At 55.3% G+C, this 17189-nt stretch overlaps 7 protein-coding genes across 7 annotated transcripts; 3 read left to right on the top strand and 4 right to left on the bottom strand.

The window, feature by feature from the left end:
* Positions 1 to 663: 663 nt before the first annotated feature.
* On the bottom strand, positions 664 to 2944 carry B0T26DRAFT_747180 (major facilitator superfamily transporter; the record flags this gene model as incomplete). Its single annotated transcript, XM_060444813.1, has 12 exons — positions 664 to 882; positions 970 to 1070; positions 1129 to 1306; positions 1363 to 1445; positions 1497 to 1547; positions 1622 to 1746; positions 1808 to 1891; positions 1965 to 2162; positions 2220 to 2326; positions 2386 to 2501; positions 2592 to 2714; positions 2791 to 2944. 12 exons carry the CDS (start codon positions 2942 to 2944, stop codon positions 664 to 666), a joined length of 1539 nt encoding a protein of 512 aa, XP_060299629.1.
* A 3009-nt stretch (positions 2945 to 5953) lies between these two features.
* Positions 5954 to 6683, bottom strand: B0T26DRAFT_747179 (uncharacterized protein; the record flags this gene model as incomplete). Its single annotated transcript, XM_060444812.1, has 2 exons — positions 5954 to 6254; positions 6316 to 6683. 2 exons carry the CDS (start codon positions 6681 to 6683, stop codon positions 5954 to 5956), a joined length of 669 nt encoding a protein of 222 aa, XP_060299628.1.
* Positions 6684 to 7802: 1119 nt separating this feature from the next.
* B0T26DRAFT_671531 (uncharacterized protein) lies at positions 7803 to 8489 on the top strand (the record flags this gene model as incomplete). Its single annotated transcript, XM_060439341.1, has 2 exons — positions 7803 to 8136; positions 8203 to 8489. The coding sequence occupies 2 exons, from the start codon at positions 7803 to 7805 to the stop codon at positions 8487 to 8489; spliced, it is 621 nt and encodes a 206-aa protein (XP_060299627.1).
* Positions 8490 to 10071: 1582 nt separating this feature from the next.
* Positions 10072 to 11756, bottom strand: B0T26DRAFT_103274 (Fructosamine kinase-domain-containing protein). The gene is made up of 5 exons (XM_060433240.1): positions 11504 to 11756; positions 11358 to 11410; positions 11221 to 11283; positions 10364 to 11115; positions 10072 to 10295 (listed from the first exon to the last, which is right to left on the bottom strand). The coding sequence occupies exons 1-5, from the start codon at positions 11550 to 11552 to the stop codon at positions 10154 to 10156; spliced, it is 1059 nt and encodes a 352-aa protein (XP_060299626.1). The 5' UTR covers positions 11553 to 11756; the 3' UTR covers positions 10072 to 10153.
* A 322-nt stretch (positions 11757 to 12078) lies between these two features.
* B0T26DRAFT_737700 (major facilitator superfamily domain-containing protein) lies at positions 12079 to 14121 on the top strand (the record flags this gene model as incomplete). Its single annotated transcript, XM_060443487.1, has 4 exons — positions 12079 to 12093; positions 12309 to 12751; positions 12820 to 13568; positions 13754 to 14121. 4 exons carry the CDS (start codon positions 12079 to 12081, stop codon positions 14119 to 14121), a joined length of 1575 nt encoding a protein of 524 aa, XP_060299625.1.
* Positions 14122 to 14464: 343 nt separating this feature from the next.
* B0T26DRAFT_747175 (RmlC-like cupin domain-containing protein) lies at positions 14465 to 15147 on the bottom strand (the record flags this gene model as incomplete). The annotated part of the gene is made up of 2 exons (XM_060444811.1): positions 14465 to 14532; positions 14595 to 15147. The coding sequence occupies 2 exons, from the start codon at positions 15145 to 15147 to the stop codon at positions 14465 to 14467; spliced, it is 621 nt and encodes a 206-aa protein (XP_060299624.1).
* Positions 15148 to 16126: 979 nt separating this feature from the next.
* Positions 16127 to 16609, top strand: B0T26DRAFT_747174 (cupin family protein; the record flags this gene model as incomplete). The annotated part of the gene is made up of 1 exon (XM_060444810.1): positions 16127 to 16609. The coding sequence occupies one exon, from the start codon at positions 16127 to 16129 to the stop codon at positions 16607 to 16609; it is 483 nt and encodes a 160-aa protein (XP_060299623.1).
* Between the last annotated feature and the right edge of the window lie 580 nt (positions 16610 to 17189).

Here is a 17189-nt window from a genome sequence, read left to right as displayed (position 1 = left end):
CACGTATGGGGGAGCGCAGAGGTTTTTGGTGCATCGCCCCGGCGCTCCTCCTGCGCGGCATTGCTCTTTTGGAGCCTGCGGGCCACATGCATTGAAGTTGATGTGAAAACTGCAAGTCCTACTTTTAGTGGTTTTTCAAGGTACCTGCCTAGGTTAATATAATCTGGAAGTCGATTAAACGGCCAATAAAGCGTTTTATCATTTACTAGTAAACGAGTCTAGCAAAAGCTTGTGAGAAGTTGTCCATCTCTGGAACAAACACCACTGTATCGAAACAAGAATCTGATCTGTATCCTGATCTGCAAATGCCAAATGGATCCTGTGAACCTCAAAATTTCGACTCCTACTGCTTCCCGGTTGCATCCTTAGGAACCTTTAGAAATGAAAGTCTGCGAGCGAGTGGAATCTTTGGACATTCCAAACCGCTCTTAGTACGACTGTGCGGAGAGCACATTTGCAGGGAAACCGCCAAGTGGTGGATTGCTAGGTTGGTGAAGCTGAAGTTTAAACTATCGGCCGGCAGGCGGGAACTCTAATTATGGAGGGTGGCTGATCCTGCCGTGCAGCATATAGTTAGTCTGTGCACGACACAACGACTCTCCATTCTCACCACCTCCAGCCAACAACTCAGCACTCCATCATACCATTGAAATCCGCAGCTTTCTACTTCAGCGACTCGCTGTCAGCCGGCGAGGTTGCTCTCTGCGGGTGCTGGCCCTTCAAGTCGTGTAGAGAGAGCGAGCGGATGATCAGGATAGTAACAACTGCAGCGGCGCCAAACCCAGCCGTAATATAGTTACCGGTAGTAATAAACGGCTGTAAGTAGGTCGGGAAGGTGAAAATAGGGACCCATGCACTCCAGATATAGGCGAAGGCATTCATCTAATCAACAATTAGTCTGGTTATCGTCACCGGGGCCTGGTAGTTTTGGGGGGGGGGATGTTGTGAGATCGGGCGAAGGCAACTTACCATGGCAGAGACGTACGCCCGCTTCTCCGGGTCGTGTCTGTTAATCTCGTTGACAAAGGTCCACGACAGGCCGGCAGAGGTGCCGGCGAGGGCGGTGAGATCTGGTGGGAGTGTCAGCTTTTGGCTAAGAAGTCCCACTTTATCGGGGCCAAAGCTTACAATACAGAGCCCAGCGCGTTGCAATGTTCGGGGGATGAACTGGCGTTGCCGCGAGGGCGATTGGGAAGATGATGGCCATGGTGGCAGCAAAGACCATGCCGGGCCACCTAGGCGAGCCGGGCAGACTGTCCGAGATCCACGAGTTTATGAGAGTACAGACAATGGTGATGACGTTGATCTTGTTAAGGTAAGCTTGGTTTTTTTTTTTTTTTTTAGTAGACGGCGATCACTTACACCGAGCGGAATGATGTTGATCTGCGGAACTGTAAAGCGTGCCGGCTGGCCCTTGACATTGTAGCTTTTGACCCAGAAAATCACTGCGGCGGTCAGCACTGACGGCACTCCCAAAGGGCGGCGAGGGGACTTACTAGAGCCTCCGGACTGGCCGAACTGAGACATGAAGGCAAAGAACAGGGGGACTGGTTATTGGAATGATCAGCATCTAGGATCCACGGGGGGGGGTTTTTTTCTGGAAAGTGTCGAGGCCGCTTACAGAGATAGACATGCCACGTCAAGTGCCAGCGCTTAATGTCTTTCCACTTGAATAGTCCGGTGAGTGGCTTGGCCTCGGTAGGCATCCGCGCACGGGCCAGGTCGACTTCCTCCTGGGTGAAGATCCTAAATTTCTGCCATCAACAACTGCGGCACTGGGCACGAAGACTGCGAGAGAAAGACAAACCAGTTGGCCTTTGCTCGTCCGGGAAGCTGGGGCATTGCGAAAAGCGTCCAGACTGCACACGGGAAAGAGATGAGGCCGCAGACGCTGCTTTTTGTCAGTTTCGATCCTAGTTTTTGGTCCCGCTCTCAAGCTTGGTGTCAGGTAAACTCACATGTACATCCACCGCCAGCCAGGCAGCCCTCGCACGCCGTCCAGCCCGGCAAATACGCCCGCCATTAAGAAACCGGAGAAGAGCGGGCCGACGGCCACAAAGATTTGAATCAGGGTGTTGCGCCGTGCCAGCTCGTGCGGCTTGTAGTAGCTCGAGCACACGTACATAACGGCGGGGAAATGGCCGGCCTCAAACAAGCCAACGCTGTATCCATGTTAGCCTATTCGTATGACATTTCCGAGAGAAGGTAGAGACACGCACAAGAAGCGGAACACGTAGAGCATGTTGACGTCCTTGACCGCGGCGGTGGCAAAGGTGAAGATGGTCCAGGCCAGCTCGATGAAGGCAATATAGACAGGCGCGTTGACCTGGTGGCGGGAAACTGTTAGCACCGAGCTTATAATCATTGGATATGGCGGCAGCGTACTCTGGTGAGAAGCAGGTTGGAGGGGATCTGGCCAAACACGTATGCCGCACTCCAGACCGCATTGGCGTAGTTGAGCTCGTTTCCGTACATCTCAAGGTCCTCTTTCATGCCGCTGTCTGTGCAAAGGACTCGATTAGCATCAAATGCAAAGGGAAAGCCTGTGGACAAGCACGCAGGCACGCGGGGAAACAAGTAATGCCACATACTGAAAGCATTTGTAATGTTGACCTGGTCGAGGTATCTGCACATGACACCCAGTGCGGATGCCGAGATGAGCGTCAGGTCGAGCTTGGTGAGAAAGCGGGCTTCGGCCTTGGGGACGTCGAGCGCTGATCGTTGTTGTGGTAAGCAATTTGCTCTCCTTTTTTCCCCCTCTGAACGACACGCCGGCGTGGTCAAACTTACACGACCAGATGTAGGACCTCCATGTCCTCTTGGACTCGACATATCCCGTTGCTGCAGTGACGGCTGCTTCGTCGTGTGAAGTCTTTGACACAACCGGGGCGTCGGCACCCCTTTCTTCCACGACGACGACGTTCTTTTCCTGGGGCTGTGCCATGTTTGCTGGTGTTTCACTTTCAGGCCAGAGCTCACGCTGTGAAGCTTGCCATCTCCACCAGCTGTCGGTGGCGGATGCCTATCAGTCTTATCATCGGCGAATTTGTGAATTTTCTTTTTTTGTCGGTTCGACTATCTGTGTCGTCTTCGGCGGAGCTCATGGCGACATCGAGGTGAAGTCGTTTCGGCAAGACTCTGGCCAGGCCGACGCCATTGCGCTAGTCGCTGTTGAATGCTAGCACTGGTTTTAGAGCGATCTCGACCCCGGGCGAGTGATGATAAATCCGCCCCTTGGACATGTGCCGGACTGAGGAGCGAGGCCTTGGCGGCCTATCACGGGCACTGGCGCGTAGTACGTGCGATGGCGTGATGACACAATACACGGATCCCGGGCTCGTCGACAACCCAGCCTAGCTTCAAGTCCCCAACGCTACGACAAAACCGTCATAGGCGCCCCAGATTAGCGCTATTCGCGTCCACGACACCGTCTTACACGCTAAAAAGAGCGACGAAGAGCTTTCCCGGCGGCGAGCCGTCTGCAGAGGGCATCTTGCCCGTAGAAACGCACCATACCAAGCCGATAGTTGGTTCCTCGCACCCATGGACTTGGAATCCGGCGGCTAGGCTTTTTTTTGTGCCGTGAATTGACCAGTTACGGCAGGCAGTTGGAGCTTTCCTTATCGTACTCGCTTGACGATGCAATGGCATGCTTTGGTCTCAAAATGGACTCCAATGGTGTTCCTATGCAAATCTAGGCAGTAATTACACCTTTGTGGTCGTCCGCTCTGGGGCCTGCATTTCAAGGTGACGGGGGGCCATCCATCTGGAAATCCAACAAGGTTCACGCTCCGCAAGGGATCTCACACCCGTGTCGAGCACGGCTCGCTTGGTGGTCGTACTCGGCCGCTCCTTCCCAAAGCCTCGGGTTTGCCCTTGTAGTATGTACCCCCCAGGTCTGGACCGTGGCAGACCTGCACCATGGGGTCTCGGCTGGATTCGTCCTCACAGTTGTCTCGGGACATGTGGTGGCGAGTGGCGCAAAATCGAGACACAACTCTGGCGCATATTGCGCCTTAACTGAGCCGATAGCTTCCAGGTTCTTATCATGCGCGCCTTGGCCTTAGCTTGCATAGAGATCAGCTCACCTGTCGAGTCTTGCATCCCACCGCCTCATCTCGGCCTCGATTATCTAGCAGACAATTTTGTCCGTACATGCATCAAGCCGTGCCCGTCACCTGTCTTGACCCCCACACTAACCCAACCTCTCCGAATTTCCTAGCATACAAGTTTGTGTTGGACATACTAGACCTAGTCTCAGCCTAGCGCTGGTCTTGCGATATATTTTCCTTCTGCAGGCAGTGCACCCCGCTCACATCCCCTGTTTTGGGAGAGCTACAACGACGCAAAGCAGGTACTCGTTTCTTGACGCAAAACTTTGTGCTTAGATGTCAAATCACAGGCCGAATCTGCATAAGCTATATGATTCTGGACGTGCCACGGACTCTTCTCCCAAAATGAGTGGTCAAATAATGGGAGAGGGCAGAAGAATTAAATGAGACAACATACAAGTACACGGGACGGGAAAAGCACGAGGCCAAGTTGACAAATTTCCATCTACAATCGATACCTGAAGAGATGGTGTGGTCTCACTCAGACAATATCGTTAAATCGTGGATGAGAAAGATTGACATTGAGTGAGCTTGGCTCGTGAGAAAAAAGGGCAAATAAAGCGTTCTTCTAAGCTAAGCGCTTAGCAACTACTTGTTTCTTAGATACCCGCCTACCTATCCGGGAGACTGAAAGCATTAACGCGGCTGCAAAGCAGGTTTAAATCTGATTTATCTTGGACTCACTGATATCTGTTTGTTGTCGGTTGCCTCAACCTAGCGAAGAATAATGAACGGCAGGTAGAAAATAAAGCCGACGTTACAGAAAATTGCATCGATAAAACAATAGTAATTAACCCCAAGGTATATCAAATGGTTCAGCCTCGCAGACCTTTGTATCTTGAGATATCATTCTCACGTGGGTTTCAGGGCATTGAGAAGGACAGGGGCACGGGAGTACTTGGCTCAGGTGCTTGAACAGCCGCTCAGATACGCAACTGAAAGATTATTTTCACGAAAGAGTATTTTCTCAAATATGTCACTGGAAGCGGATTGCAAATCTTATCTGGCTGGCCCTTTGAAGAGGCAGAGTGATCAAGCTGGAATACGTCATGTTATTCTCATCCACTGTGCCTGCAAAGCAGGGGGTTTTCCCCCTCCTGTGACTGCTCAACCTCAAGTGAACCGTAGGTTACCTACCTTACCTATAGGTCAGGCATTAGGCAGCAATTGCAATTACAGACTATCCGTACAGTGGCATTACCCGTAGCGATGGCGCCCCACTTTAGAGCGAAAAAAACTTCATCGTAAAAATATTACGCCATCTGACCACTCAGGAAGGCGTAGCTGAACAGCCTTTCCTTTCTCTCTTGCCTACGGCGGCCCTCTGGGAGCGCCTGCGGCGGGCTTCTCGCTACCCTCGAAAACCGTTCTTTCCATAAGAGACTTAAAATTTAAAGTTTTAAACTAACCAATCCCTAGTCAAGAAACTTTTTAGGGGAATTTCAGATGAGAAGAAATTATCTATCCGCCAGCATCCGGCTCGCAGGTAGATACGTCAAGCTTGAAGAAGCAAATCCTGTATTTCCGGATTACTTGTCCCGAACTAGAAGCATTAGCGCGCAAGGTATTGAACCACCAAAGACTTGCTCCCGGGCAAGTAAGACTTGCTGCTCTTGCCCAAGGAGTACAAACAGATCGACACCTGTTGAAGAGCTCTAGGCAGGGGACCCCAGTAACATGTCTTCGCGACCATCCCGGATATTTTGAGAACAGACGACAGTAACCGCGGTACATCTATTTGCCGTTCTAGTATCTAGTCGAAACATGCACAAGTGTGCATCTAGAACAGTGTCAAAGGCAGTTGCGAGCTGCCTAAGCTTATATGACATTCGTATTTTGTCTTATAAGTAAAAGAGCAGAGACAGCGCGACGCGCACGCACTGCTTGCCCACAAAGCTCTTGAAATTTGGGATGCTGGGCATGTACCCGTCCGGAACGACGCCGTTGCCGCAATTGCAGAGCACCTGCTGGCCGTCTTCGAGTGACTTGTCCGCATTGCCCTCCATCCCGTTGTTCTCCGTGAGCGCGATCAGATAGTCGTTGGGCCTGGGCAGCGCGTCATATAATTTCAGGCACGCGGCGTAAAGCACTACGGTGCGGTTGGAGAGATCCAGCCGCAGCTTCGAGACGAGAAAAGAAAACCTGCGGGCCAACTCCACAGGGGGTTTCGAGGCCGAAGATGTGTGCCCTGCGGTCCGCGAACCCTGCATGATGCTTCAGGATTGTCAAGAGGGTCGCTTTCAATTGGGCGCGCGCATGCTCGCCACCGTCCATCGGGCTGTGGCGGAGAACATTTTCTCGGGCCGAGGTCGTGGATGAGACGTGGAGGCTCAGCCACTTGAAATCGTCTAGCCATCTACGTTTGTCCGGCTGGCCGACCTCGCTGAGATCGAGTGCCGGCAGCTTCTGCATGCTGAGGTGAGCCACGTTCCATGGCACAGGAACACGGTTATTGATATCAATGATCAGAGGGTATACCATCAATGTCGTGGCATAGCACGCGCCAGGGTCCACGTATACAATAATCTCGACGTATGCAGACTTTCGGGCAATGTACGTCTTCCATTGCATTTCCGGGAGGGGATCGGAAAGTGCAAGATGAGAGGAGGCATCACATTGGCCAGAGATACGAAAATGGTAAATGGGGAGAGACGGGTTGAGTCTACTTGGCACCGGAGACTCAGCGCCTGCCGTAGCTCCCTGGCGAGAACATCCACACGGTAGGTGTATTGCCGAAAGGGTAAAAGTAGTTGGCAAGGTTGGCGGCGTCAGGGGTGAGCATGGTGGACTAAGATTTCCAGTCTTGACAGAAGTGGCGTTGCTGGTTGCTGGGAGGCTGTATAGGTAAGGTATGACGGGCAAGGTATGCAGTACCCACTTGGTGATTGGAAGGACTTTCGGAAAACTCAAGGCCTGGTGTAGCTGACAAGGTACGATGTGGATCGAATATCAATGTCGACTTACCACGACGGAAACAAGCCAGCTGTATATAAAACGAGATAACGTCAATTACAGCATTCTTGTTCTATTTGGACTCGTGCCGGCTGATTGAGTTTGACACCACGGCACGGCGTGAGTCTTCTCGGTGTACGTGTCATCGGCAAATCCATGGTTGTGCCGAACCTTTGACGGCTCCGGGCCGTTCAAAGTTCGGGTGTGTGGAGCGGAGCGGCCGGCATGTGATGCGCCAGTTGTAACCGGATCCGAGAACCTTTCGTGTTGGACTTGTGCTTCGTGCTTCCGCCAGGTATTGGCTTTTTTCTGTGACCAACTTTAATCTATATATCGTGTCGCCCACTTTTGAGCCACTTTTGAGCCACATTGTCAATTCACATACCTACATATCCCTACATATCCCTTCATTCGTTGCTTTCAGCCCTGATTCCTTTTTTCGGGCTCCCGGACTTCCGAATGCCCTCTTTTTTCTCCCTTGCTACGGCTGAGTCCCTTACGTAGTATGACTGAATAGGCTGTTGAACCAGGTTTCCTTTGTCCTTTTCTTGGAAGCATAAAAGGCCTTCTTTCCTGTATTATTAGATCAAAACAATTCGTTGCGTCGTCCAAGGTCATGGGATTGGCGTCTACGGCCTTCAAGCATTTAATTCAGTCTCAAATTACGAGAGGCACCGTTACTCGGGTTAAAGACGGAGGCCGCCCAAGCATCTCGCCGGCGACGATGATATCGAGGCCATGGAACTGCTGCTAAACATCTTGCACTTCCGGAGCGTCGATATCCCCACCACCTTACCTCTGAAGACCCTCGCTATGCTCGGCATCGAGTGCGACAAGTATGCCTGCGAATCAGCCCTTGCGCCGTGGATATTGATCTGGTGCCAAAATATCCGCGTCTCCGACATCACAGAAGAAATCGACCTAAAATACGCGGTACTCGTGGCGCACAAACTCAAGCCGCCGAACTTCTTAACTATATTATCTAATGTTGGATCAAAGATGACGCCCGCCACTCTCCAGAACTGGCAGGGCGATCCACTGTTGGATAAACATATACCAATATCTATTCTAGGTAAATACGCTGACCCGAGTTTTGATCTTCCGACTCGATTTCTAGACTAGTTAACAACGGACACAGACACCATCTCGAGAAAGAGACAGGAAACCCTGGACAGTCTCCGCGAGCTAATAGAGGGCCGCGAAACGGCGCTACATTGCACGACGGCCGTCTTCCCCATGACGGGAGTGCTATGCCCGCAGTGCACGCAACTACACCCCGACGGCACCAAGAACTGCCATTCGTGCCACAACTCCACGACACTCATCAAACGTCTCTGCACTTCCGAGCACCGCGTCACCACGTACTTTGACATTCTCAAGACGCACAAGCTGTGGCCTACTGTCGCGCCCTTTGCGGCCTGCTAGCCCGCCGAGACCGTGAAGCGACTCGGCCAGCCTAGCCCCGCAGAAACCGAGCACAAGTGCAGCGCCGAAAAGCAGAATATTATCTGTCCGCTAAAAGGGCAGCTGATCATCCTAGCAGAGAGTGCGGAGAAGATTTTGCAATGATTAGACATAGAGACGTCGTGATAGACATTGTTGTAATAGGCAGGCATAGACATATTGTAAGGACTTGATCGTAAATCAGGTATAAACATGTTGTAAGGATTTGATTATGAATCACCCAAGGATGCTGGACTATTAGACCATAAATAGTAGTTGCCAACTCAAAGTTTCTCCTCGTTAACTATGATATAGCCTGTACCATGCCATAGGTCTACGCTTTCGAGCGCTTCCTTGATCCTTTGTGCCAGCTCGGGTCCGTATTTGATCGCCGCGTCTGCTACGTCCGGCGGGAGTGTAAATAGTCTAGCTTTTGTACACGAGGTAGCCGAACATATTAAGATCGCCAAGCCGCTATTCAAGAAGAAAAAGACAAATCAACAGGAAGCGCAGAATGACGAGAGGAAGGACATACATATTGAAAAGCTCTCAAAAAGAAGATTGAAGATCTCTCCGCGCCCACTTCTGAGGAGTTTGGTGAAGAATGGGAAGAAGATTTTGTACCATGCAAAGCACAGCAGGAGCTGCTGCATACTGACAAGTGGCTGTACGTGTCGCGGAAACGAACCGTAGCAAGGGGATAAATGGCCCAGGAAAAGGAGTTGCTTACACACAACCCAAAGGGGGAAAATACGCCCCTAACCTATCATAATCTAGTTTTTCTTTTTATTTTCAGGCAAACACCGCATCGATACATACTGAGATTGGTCACCAAAAATAGTTTACTTCTAAAACAAAAAAAGAACACGCCAATCCCTGACAAGAGCATAAGCACAAGTCCAACAGGGAGGGAACAACCAGCGCGTCACATGCCGATAGTCCGCTTCACGTGGCTGGCCTGCCCTCTCTGATCTAACGGGGAGGCGTTACTTTTCTCTTCGTTCTAGCTTTTTGGAAGAAATCTGCACTGGTTTTGCGGGATACGAGATCTCCGCCGCTTTAACAGCAACGGCATAATTGTGGCTTTTCTATATAACCCCTTTGCTATAGTTAATCGTAGGCTGTTCACCTGGATAACAGCAAGTGTCGTTATTGAGATGAGAGGACTCACCTTTCTAATAATATCTCTTGACTAGGTAGTATAGGATCTGGTACTATTTCATGAGAAGTACGTAACGAAATGACATCGATATGATGGGAAGAGAGGACTTGGTCGTGGACTCACTCAGCCTACAATAGCCTAGATATAATTAGACTAAGAAGGAAACACAATTACGCAAGCTTTCTGGGACTCTGAATTCTGTGACAAGCCAGATTCGCAAACGAGTCTACCTCGCCTAGCTTCCTTGTTGACGTCTGCGTGACTCGTCTGATGGCTGACACTCAATCTGAAGAGGGGTGGCACAGAGATCTTTCCTCGCATTGCATCCCATCCAAACCCTTCAATCTCGCAACTAATTATTAACCAAGTTTAGGGTAAAGAAGGATGACCTCAGTTCCTCGCAGCCCCAGCAAGAGTCCCAGTGCGTGTCAAACAACTTCTAGCACACCTATTGTGAATTCCAGTCCGCCGAACATGCATCACTTCAGTACAAACCAAGCCCCTTCAGCCCATCCACATGCACCTGCCCGCCGCCCGTGACGGTCCTAGTGGGAGTTAGATCGCCCTTAAAGCCACCGATGCCGTCCGGGTACTTGGCGAGCAGCCAGCGCATGTCCTCGATGGCCCTACAGGAAACACACACAAGTCAGCACGAACGCCATGCCACAGAACTCGGTCAGGGGAGATCACTCACTCGTCGAGCACAAACGTGCGGTTCGGAAACATGCCGGCCGTGAGGATGTCGTTGCGGATGGTGTACAGGGCGTTGCGGTCGTCAAAGTCCTCCTTGGGCTCGGACGCGGCGGCCTTGCCGTACAACTTGACGAACTCGTAGCCGACGGCGTAGCGCGCGCGCCGCATACACTGCAGGTCCATCTCGGCGTGGCCGTAGAAGGGGCAGGGGTCGAAGATGACGGGGTTGCCCGAGTCGAGGTCGATTTGGATGTTGCCGTCGAAGAGGTCGCCGTGGCACAGGCTGGGCTTGATGTCGCGTCCCCCCGTCTGCAGCGGTCGCAGCAGCCGCGGCACGACCGTGCCGATGAACTCCTCCGCTACTTCCTCTAGCTCGGCGTTGGCGCCGTGCACGCGCTCCAAATAGGCCAGGGCAGCGCGGAAGTCGCGCGTCCAGAACTCCTCCCAGTTGTCGGACCAGTCGACCACCATGGGCGGGGCGCCTTGGAAGGGCGTGACGTGGAAGCCGAAGCGGCCATTGGGCGACGCCGAGCCGCGGTGCAGCTTGAGCACGATGGCCAGCAGCTGGTCGAACGGCGGCGTAGCCTCGCTGAGGTGGCGGAACTCGGTCAGGTACCACGTCTTGGTGCGGTCGCCAGCGAAGTAGCCCCAGGCGATGGGCGCGATGGTGTTGTCGGGGATCACGGCGGCGATAGCCTTAGCGCCTTCGAACTCGCCGCGGGCGGCCTCGAGGTACTCGTTGACCTCGATGATCTGCGCAGGCGACCGCAACGCGTTGTGAGCCCGCATCCTCTGGTGGCCGCCAACAAAGAAGGCGGCGTGTTCGCGGTAGAGCAGCGCCGGGCAGGAGGCACCCACTTTGACAAAATAGCTCTTGGTTCCGCCGCCGACCTCGACATCGATCCGCTTTCCGGTCGACCACTGCAAAGGTTCAGGTGGTGGTCAGCTTGGGGAGAGAAGCCGACATGGTCAAGTTTTGCTCGGGGCTTACTTACCCTTGTGTTGCCATGTCTCGTCACCGAAACAACTTTTGCGCCCTCGGGCAGAGCTGCAGAGTGAAGGCTTCAATTAGCTATTGAAAAGAAACTGGGAGTTTCTAGGCTTGAAGTGGCCTGGCTCGGAGACTCGGAAGGATGATCACCTGCGACAATCGCTGTGTCTAAACTCTGAGCTGATGCTGAGTCGGTCATGATGGATGGCCGATGGCAGGACAGACAATTGGCACTCGACAGTGCCTTTGTCAGTCTCACAAAACAAACAAGACAAAAATTGTGGGACGGATGGGGGAGGTGCTGGATTTTAAAATCGGCACGACGGGGGTTCAGGTCCCGAAACGCCAGCGCCGCCGAGTTGGCCTGGCTGCCGGCCTGTTTTGGGAGGGCGGGCCGGAGCCACAAAAATCGGGGCGCCCGGGGCGAAGCATTCAGGCCAACTGCGCTGCGGCGCTGCACCACGCCATGCTCACCAACGAACCTGTCTGCAACAATGATGAATTCCCAGAAACTCCGGCCAACTCAATTGGACCGCCGTGCAACGCCATGCCATGGCGTCGGGTGTTGGCGCTCGCTTGCTATTTCCTTTGGGGAACTTTGGATGGTTCAGGGGGCACCTGGAGCCGGCCCGGAAACATAAATAAATAAGACCCCCACGCCACCACCCCTTAGGCACGCATCCGTCCCCGTCTTCACCGTCCAATGCCGCACGAACCGTCCCAAAATGACCAAGCAGGCAGTATGGCGACCCCTTTGGACCCAGTGGTCCCGGCTGGTGGGGCAGAGCGACAAGAACAGGACAGACCAGACGACAGCGAGCAACAGCCAGGACGAGGAGATCTTGGCGGCAACGTCAGCAGCGGCAGCAGCAGCGGCAGCAGCAGCAGCAGCAGCAGCAGCAGCAGCACAGCACATCCCAAAGATGTGGAAGCTGCAGCCGACCATGGTGCCGAGCCCGTCGGCCCCCCCTATTCCGTCTTCACCGTCAAGCAGAAGCGGTGGATCATCTTCATTGGCGCAGCGTCTGGCTGGTTCTCGGGCGCGAGCAGCTTCATCTACTTCCCGGCCATCCCCTTCCTGGCCAGCGATCTGGGCGTCAGCGTCGAGAGAATCAACCTGACCGTCACGTCGTATCTAGTCGCGTCGGGCGTCTTCCCGACCCTGCTCGGCAATGCCGCCGACGAGTACGGCCGCCGCCCCGTCTTTATCGCCGCCCTCGGCATCTACGCCGCCATCAACGTCGGCCTCGCCCTGCAGCGGTCCTTTGCCGCCCTCATCACTCTGCGCATGTTTCAGAGCGCCGCCATCTCGGGCACCTTTTCCATCGCCTTTGGCGCCATGGGCGACGTCACCATCCCGGCCGACCGCGGAGGCTACCTTGGCTTCATGTCCATCTTGTAAGGCCGCCCCCCACCCCCTCCCCCGTTTCCCCACGGCCACGGACACTGACCACGTCACGACACAGCATCAACACGGGACAGAGCGTGGCGCCCATGATCAGCGGCCTGCTCATGGCCCGGTGGAAGTGGGACGCAATCTTCTGGTTCCTGGCGGTGGCGTCGTCGGTGGTGTTGTCGCTGGTGCTGCTGCTGCTGCCCGAGACGTGCCGGCGCATCGTCGGCAACGGAAGCATCCGCCCGCCGCGGTGGATCAACCGCGTGCTGCTTCCGTTCCTCCGCCCGGCCACCACGGAACAGCAACAGCTTCTGACACCTCCCACGCCCTCCTCTCCCGCTCCGGACCCCTCCTCGCCACCAGACCCAGACTCCAGGCCGGCCGCCCCCGAGAGTCCACCGCCACCGCCCAAAGCAAAACGCAGCCGGCCCAACCCGTTCTCGGGGCTCGCCATGCTGCGCAACAAAGGCACGGCGGTCGTGGTGGTGACGTACGGGTTCAACTACGCGCTGTACTCGTGCCTGCAGGCGTCGCTGTCGACCATCTTCGTCGACATCTACGGCGTGTCGGGCTTGGTGGCGGGGTTGTCATACATCCCGTTCGGCGTGGCGTGCATCATCGCGTCGTACCTGGCCGGCCGCCTGCTCGATCGCGACTACCGGCGCACGGCGGCCACGACGGTCGGCGGCGCCCGCACCGGCGAGGACATTGTCGCGTTCCCCATCGAGCACGCGCGCCTGCGCACCACCAAGTGGATCGTCGCGTGCTGCGCGCCGCTGGTTGTTGCGTATGGCTGGGCGCTGCAGGCGCGGGTGGTGAGTTTCACTATCTCCCTTCGGCGAACATGTCTCCCCCTAGCTGACAGCATTTTGTGGTATTCGTAGCACATCGCCGTGCCGTTGGTGCTGCAGTTCTTCATTGGCGCCACGAACCAGGTCAACTACACGGTGAGTCCCCAATCACTCTCCCTCTCTCTTGAAAATCCGCCTCTTTGAGGCTGACAGTCCGGAAACAGGCACTGAACGCGCTGCTAGTCGACTTCCACCCGGACCGGCCGTCGGCGATCCAGGCGACCAACAATCTGTTCCGGTGCGAGCTGGCCGCTGGTGCTCTGGCGCTGCTCGACATCATGCTGCGCGCCCTCGGGCCCGGCTGGTGCTTCGTCATCCTCGGCGTGCTGCACTCCCTCAGCGTCGCCCCGCTGTGGTTGCTCGAGATTTACGGGCTGGGATGGAGGACGGCGAAGCAGGCTGAGCAGGACGAGAAGGCCGAGGGCATCGAGAGCCCCGAGTCCAGCGGCTCGTCGTCAGACTCTGAACCGGATGTGGCTCTGGGGAGCAAGGTCTTGGTCGGGAGCAGATCGCGGCAGTAATTGATTATTGATGTAATGATTTAATAATGCTAGTAGTATCCGTAGAATAATTGATATAAACATTCGAGTTGTCAGGTAGGTAGGTAATTAGAGATCAGAGTTCGGACATCCAAGTGCTTAAATCGCGGGCTCGGAGTGTTGTGTTTGATAGTGGCATGACTTCAGTCACGACGCAAATCTCATGGCGTTGCCATGGCGATTCTTCTTTGCTATGATGCACTGTACTGGAAGCGCAAAACGACTGAATGAAATCTCGCCCTGTCCGGAACACTTTGTCGGCGGCACTGCTCAATCTCATCAACGGTCGTCGATGCCGGGGTTTCCAGTCTGCCAGACTGCCCCATCAACGAGACCTAGGATTCCAGTTTGCCGCGGCAATTTCATAGCCACTAGGGTCGAAGCCAGGGGCAACTAGTATCCCGAGTTAGTGGTAGTTCTCCAAGTAAAGGTAAGATTGATGACGGGCAACCCACCAGTCGTTCCCACGAGGGTCCAGTCGCCAAGGCTGCGTGCACGCTGCCACTCCCACGAGGCGATGACGACCTGGGGCTGCTGGCTCTTGAACACGTCCGGGCCCAGGGTCACCTTGCGCACCGGCCTACCGTCATTGTTGGACAGAGACAAGGTGAGGGGGGCGCCAGCGTAGTAGTGCCACACCTCGACCGCATCCACACGGTGCCACAGCGAGTCGCCGACCTTGCCCTCGAGCAGGTAGTAGATTTCAGTGCTGGCGGCGCGGCCGCTGCTGCTTCCGTTGAAACTGACCAGCAGCGTGTCGCGGAAGGTCTCGGCGAAATAGCCCTTCTCGGGGTTGGCCGCGAGGCCGAGCTGCCTGATGACTTCGGCGGCCGTGCGCTTGTCGATCGGTTTCTGGCTGCTGCTGCCACCGCCGCCGCTACGTCGAACCGCGTGTGCCTCTGGCGCTGCTGCGGCTGCTGCTGCTGCTGCTGCTGCTGCTGCCTGCACGCAGATTGCCACCACGAACGCGATGCACGCGAAGAGGAGGGATGCGCGGAGTCGAATCATGATTGCCGTCACGTCAGGGACTCGAGGACTCGGAGGCTTCGGGCGGGCTGGAATGTGGAGCTGTGAGACAGACGAGCGTCTCACGACGATCAACGACAGGCGAGGCTAGCACTGCGGCTGCGCTCCTTTTGTAGTCGGGCGGGAAGCAAAACATTGCCAGCCCTTGCGTTGACCCTTGTGTTTCGATCCCGGACACGCTCCCGTGGCTCCCGGGCTATTGGCCGCCGTCAATGGCGCTGTCACCGACTTGAGTCAAATATTGTTTGCCAATCAATTGCGTGACGGCGGGGGTGTGCGTGCGAGGCCAGCCAGCTGCCAAGCAACGGAATTAGCGGCAGTCAGCGGGGCTTTTTAGCGAGCCGCCGCCGAAGCCGTGAAGTTCATTACAGTGGGCAACCGAGAAACTTTACGCGGGCAGCTTACACTAGTAGCTCGGCAGGCAAGGGCCAAGGGCGTGGGACGTGTGCCCAGACGCCGAGCCAATCGGACCCCGTATGGGGCTAGACAGTGGGGGCATCCTTGCCCTGAGGGCAGCCCCGAGGGCAGCCCCGCTCGTCTGCAGGAGACGCGGTCAAGATCAGCGTCTTTTGGAGGGATCGAGCTCCTGCCGTGCAACGGTTTGTTTTCTGCCGCCCCCCGGCGAAGGATGATGGGATGGCATCGGGTGCAAGTGCTACGGAGCAATAATTAAAAATCTGACCATTAAGTGCTCTCCTTCCACTTGGCTGCAGTGCGGGCAGTCAGTGCCTCTTCCTGCCGAAACCCAAAATTACAGTTTCCATTACAGTTCTTCACTTCACCGCTCTGTCAGTCGCCTCCAAAAAGCAAATACTGATTCAATAAATTCTTGACCGTTTTCCAGCCAACCTCGCTAGCCTAGGTCGTTTTTAATTAGGGGGCACGGCACACACCCGCACCCTTCAAAAAACTCTCCAGATTAAAAAGCCAACCCCCAACCCGGTAACGCAAACGATACAATATGGGGGCCAACCGCTCGGCCCAGGAAGTCATTGCGGCGCTGAAGCTCGCCCCGCACCCGGAAAAGGGCTACTTCGTCGAGACATTCCGTGACCCGGCCACGTCGGCGTCGGCGTCGGCGGACGGCAGCGGCGACAACCGGTCCAACAGCACGTGCATCTACTACCTGCTCGAGGGCGAGTCGGGGCTCTCGCATTGGCACCGCGTGCTGGACGCGGTCGAGGTTTGGCACCACTACGCCGGGGCGCCGCTGCAGTTGTCGCTGGCCTGGAACGACGGGTCCGCCGTGCGCGACGTGGTACTGGGCAAGGACCTATGGGCCGGCGAGCGGCCCCAGATCGTCGTGCAGCGCGGCGAGTGGCAGCACGCACGCAGCCTCGGCGACTGGACTCTCGTCGGCTGCTCCGTCGCCCCGGCCTTCACCATGGAGGCCTTTGAGATGGCCCCCCCGGGCTGGGAGCCCAACGCGACCCCCAGAGCTTAGGCCAGCAGCGTCGTCTTGACACCGGCCTCTCTGCGGTCGCTTTGGTCGGGCCGAGCCTTGCGCTTAGGGGGGTGCGGATCGATGCTAGGGGGTCATTTTGTCTGGTCTGGGCTCGACTTGTCTTGCCTTGTCTTGTCTTACTTTGTCTTGCCTTGTCTTGTCTTACCTTGTCTTATCTTGCCTTGTCTTGGGCGGCAAATGTACACTCCTGAATTCCATATTCCCACCGCAGCCAATGCACATCAGACGAAGCAAAAGCAAAAGAAAAAGGCTACCTGACCAGCTGCCCCTCTTCCATTCCCTGACAGCTTGATTAGCGCTGACAAAGCGACGCTATTCCTCCCGCCCTGGTGCTACGCGACACTACTGCAGACGGCCTTATCTGCATAACCTGGCTCCCTTGGAGCCTTGGTGGCTGCAACCCTGGGTGGGCAGCGTGGAGGTCTGTCTCTTAAGGCTGTACCCGCGCCCCCTGGGGTGACTTGGCCTGCGCGACTTTTTGGTCTTATTCCATACGGTCTTAGCCATTGTCTCACCGACCTTGCAACCGACCTTGCACTCGCGCATCGTTGCTCCGTGC

This window comes from Lasiosphaeria miniovina (genome assembly GCF_030549165.1).
Source record: "Lasiosphaeria miniovina strain SMH2392-1A chromosome Unknown B0T26scaffold_2, whole genome shotgun sequence".
In the NCBI taxonomy this organism is placed as follows: domain Eukaryota; kingdom Fungi; phylum Ascomycota; class Sordariomycetes; order Sordariales; family Lasiosphaeriaceae; genus Lasiosphaeria; species Lasiosphaeria miniovina.
The sequence above is the reverse complement of the archived record's forward strand: the minus strand, read 5'-3'. Positions and strand labels throughout refer to the sequence as shown.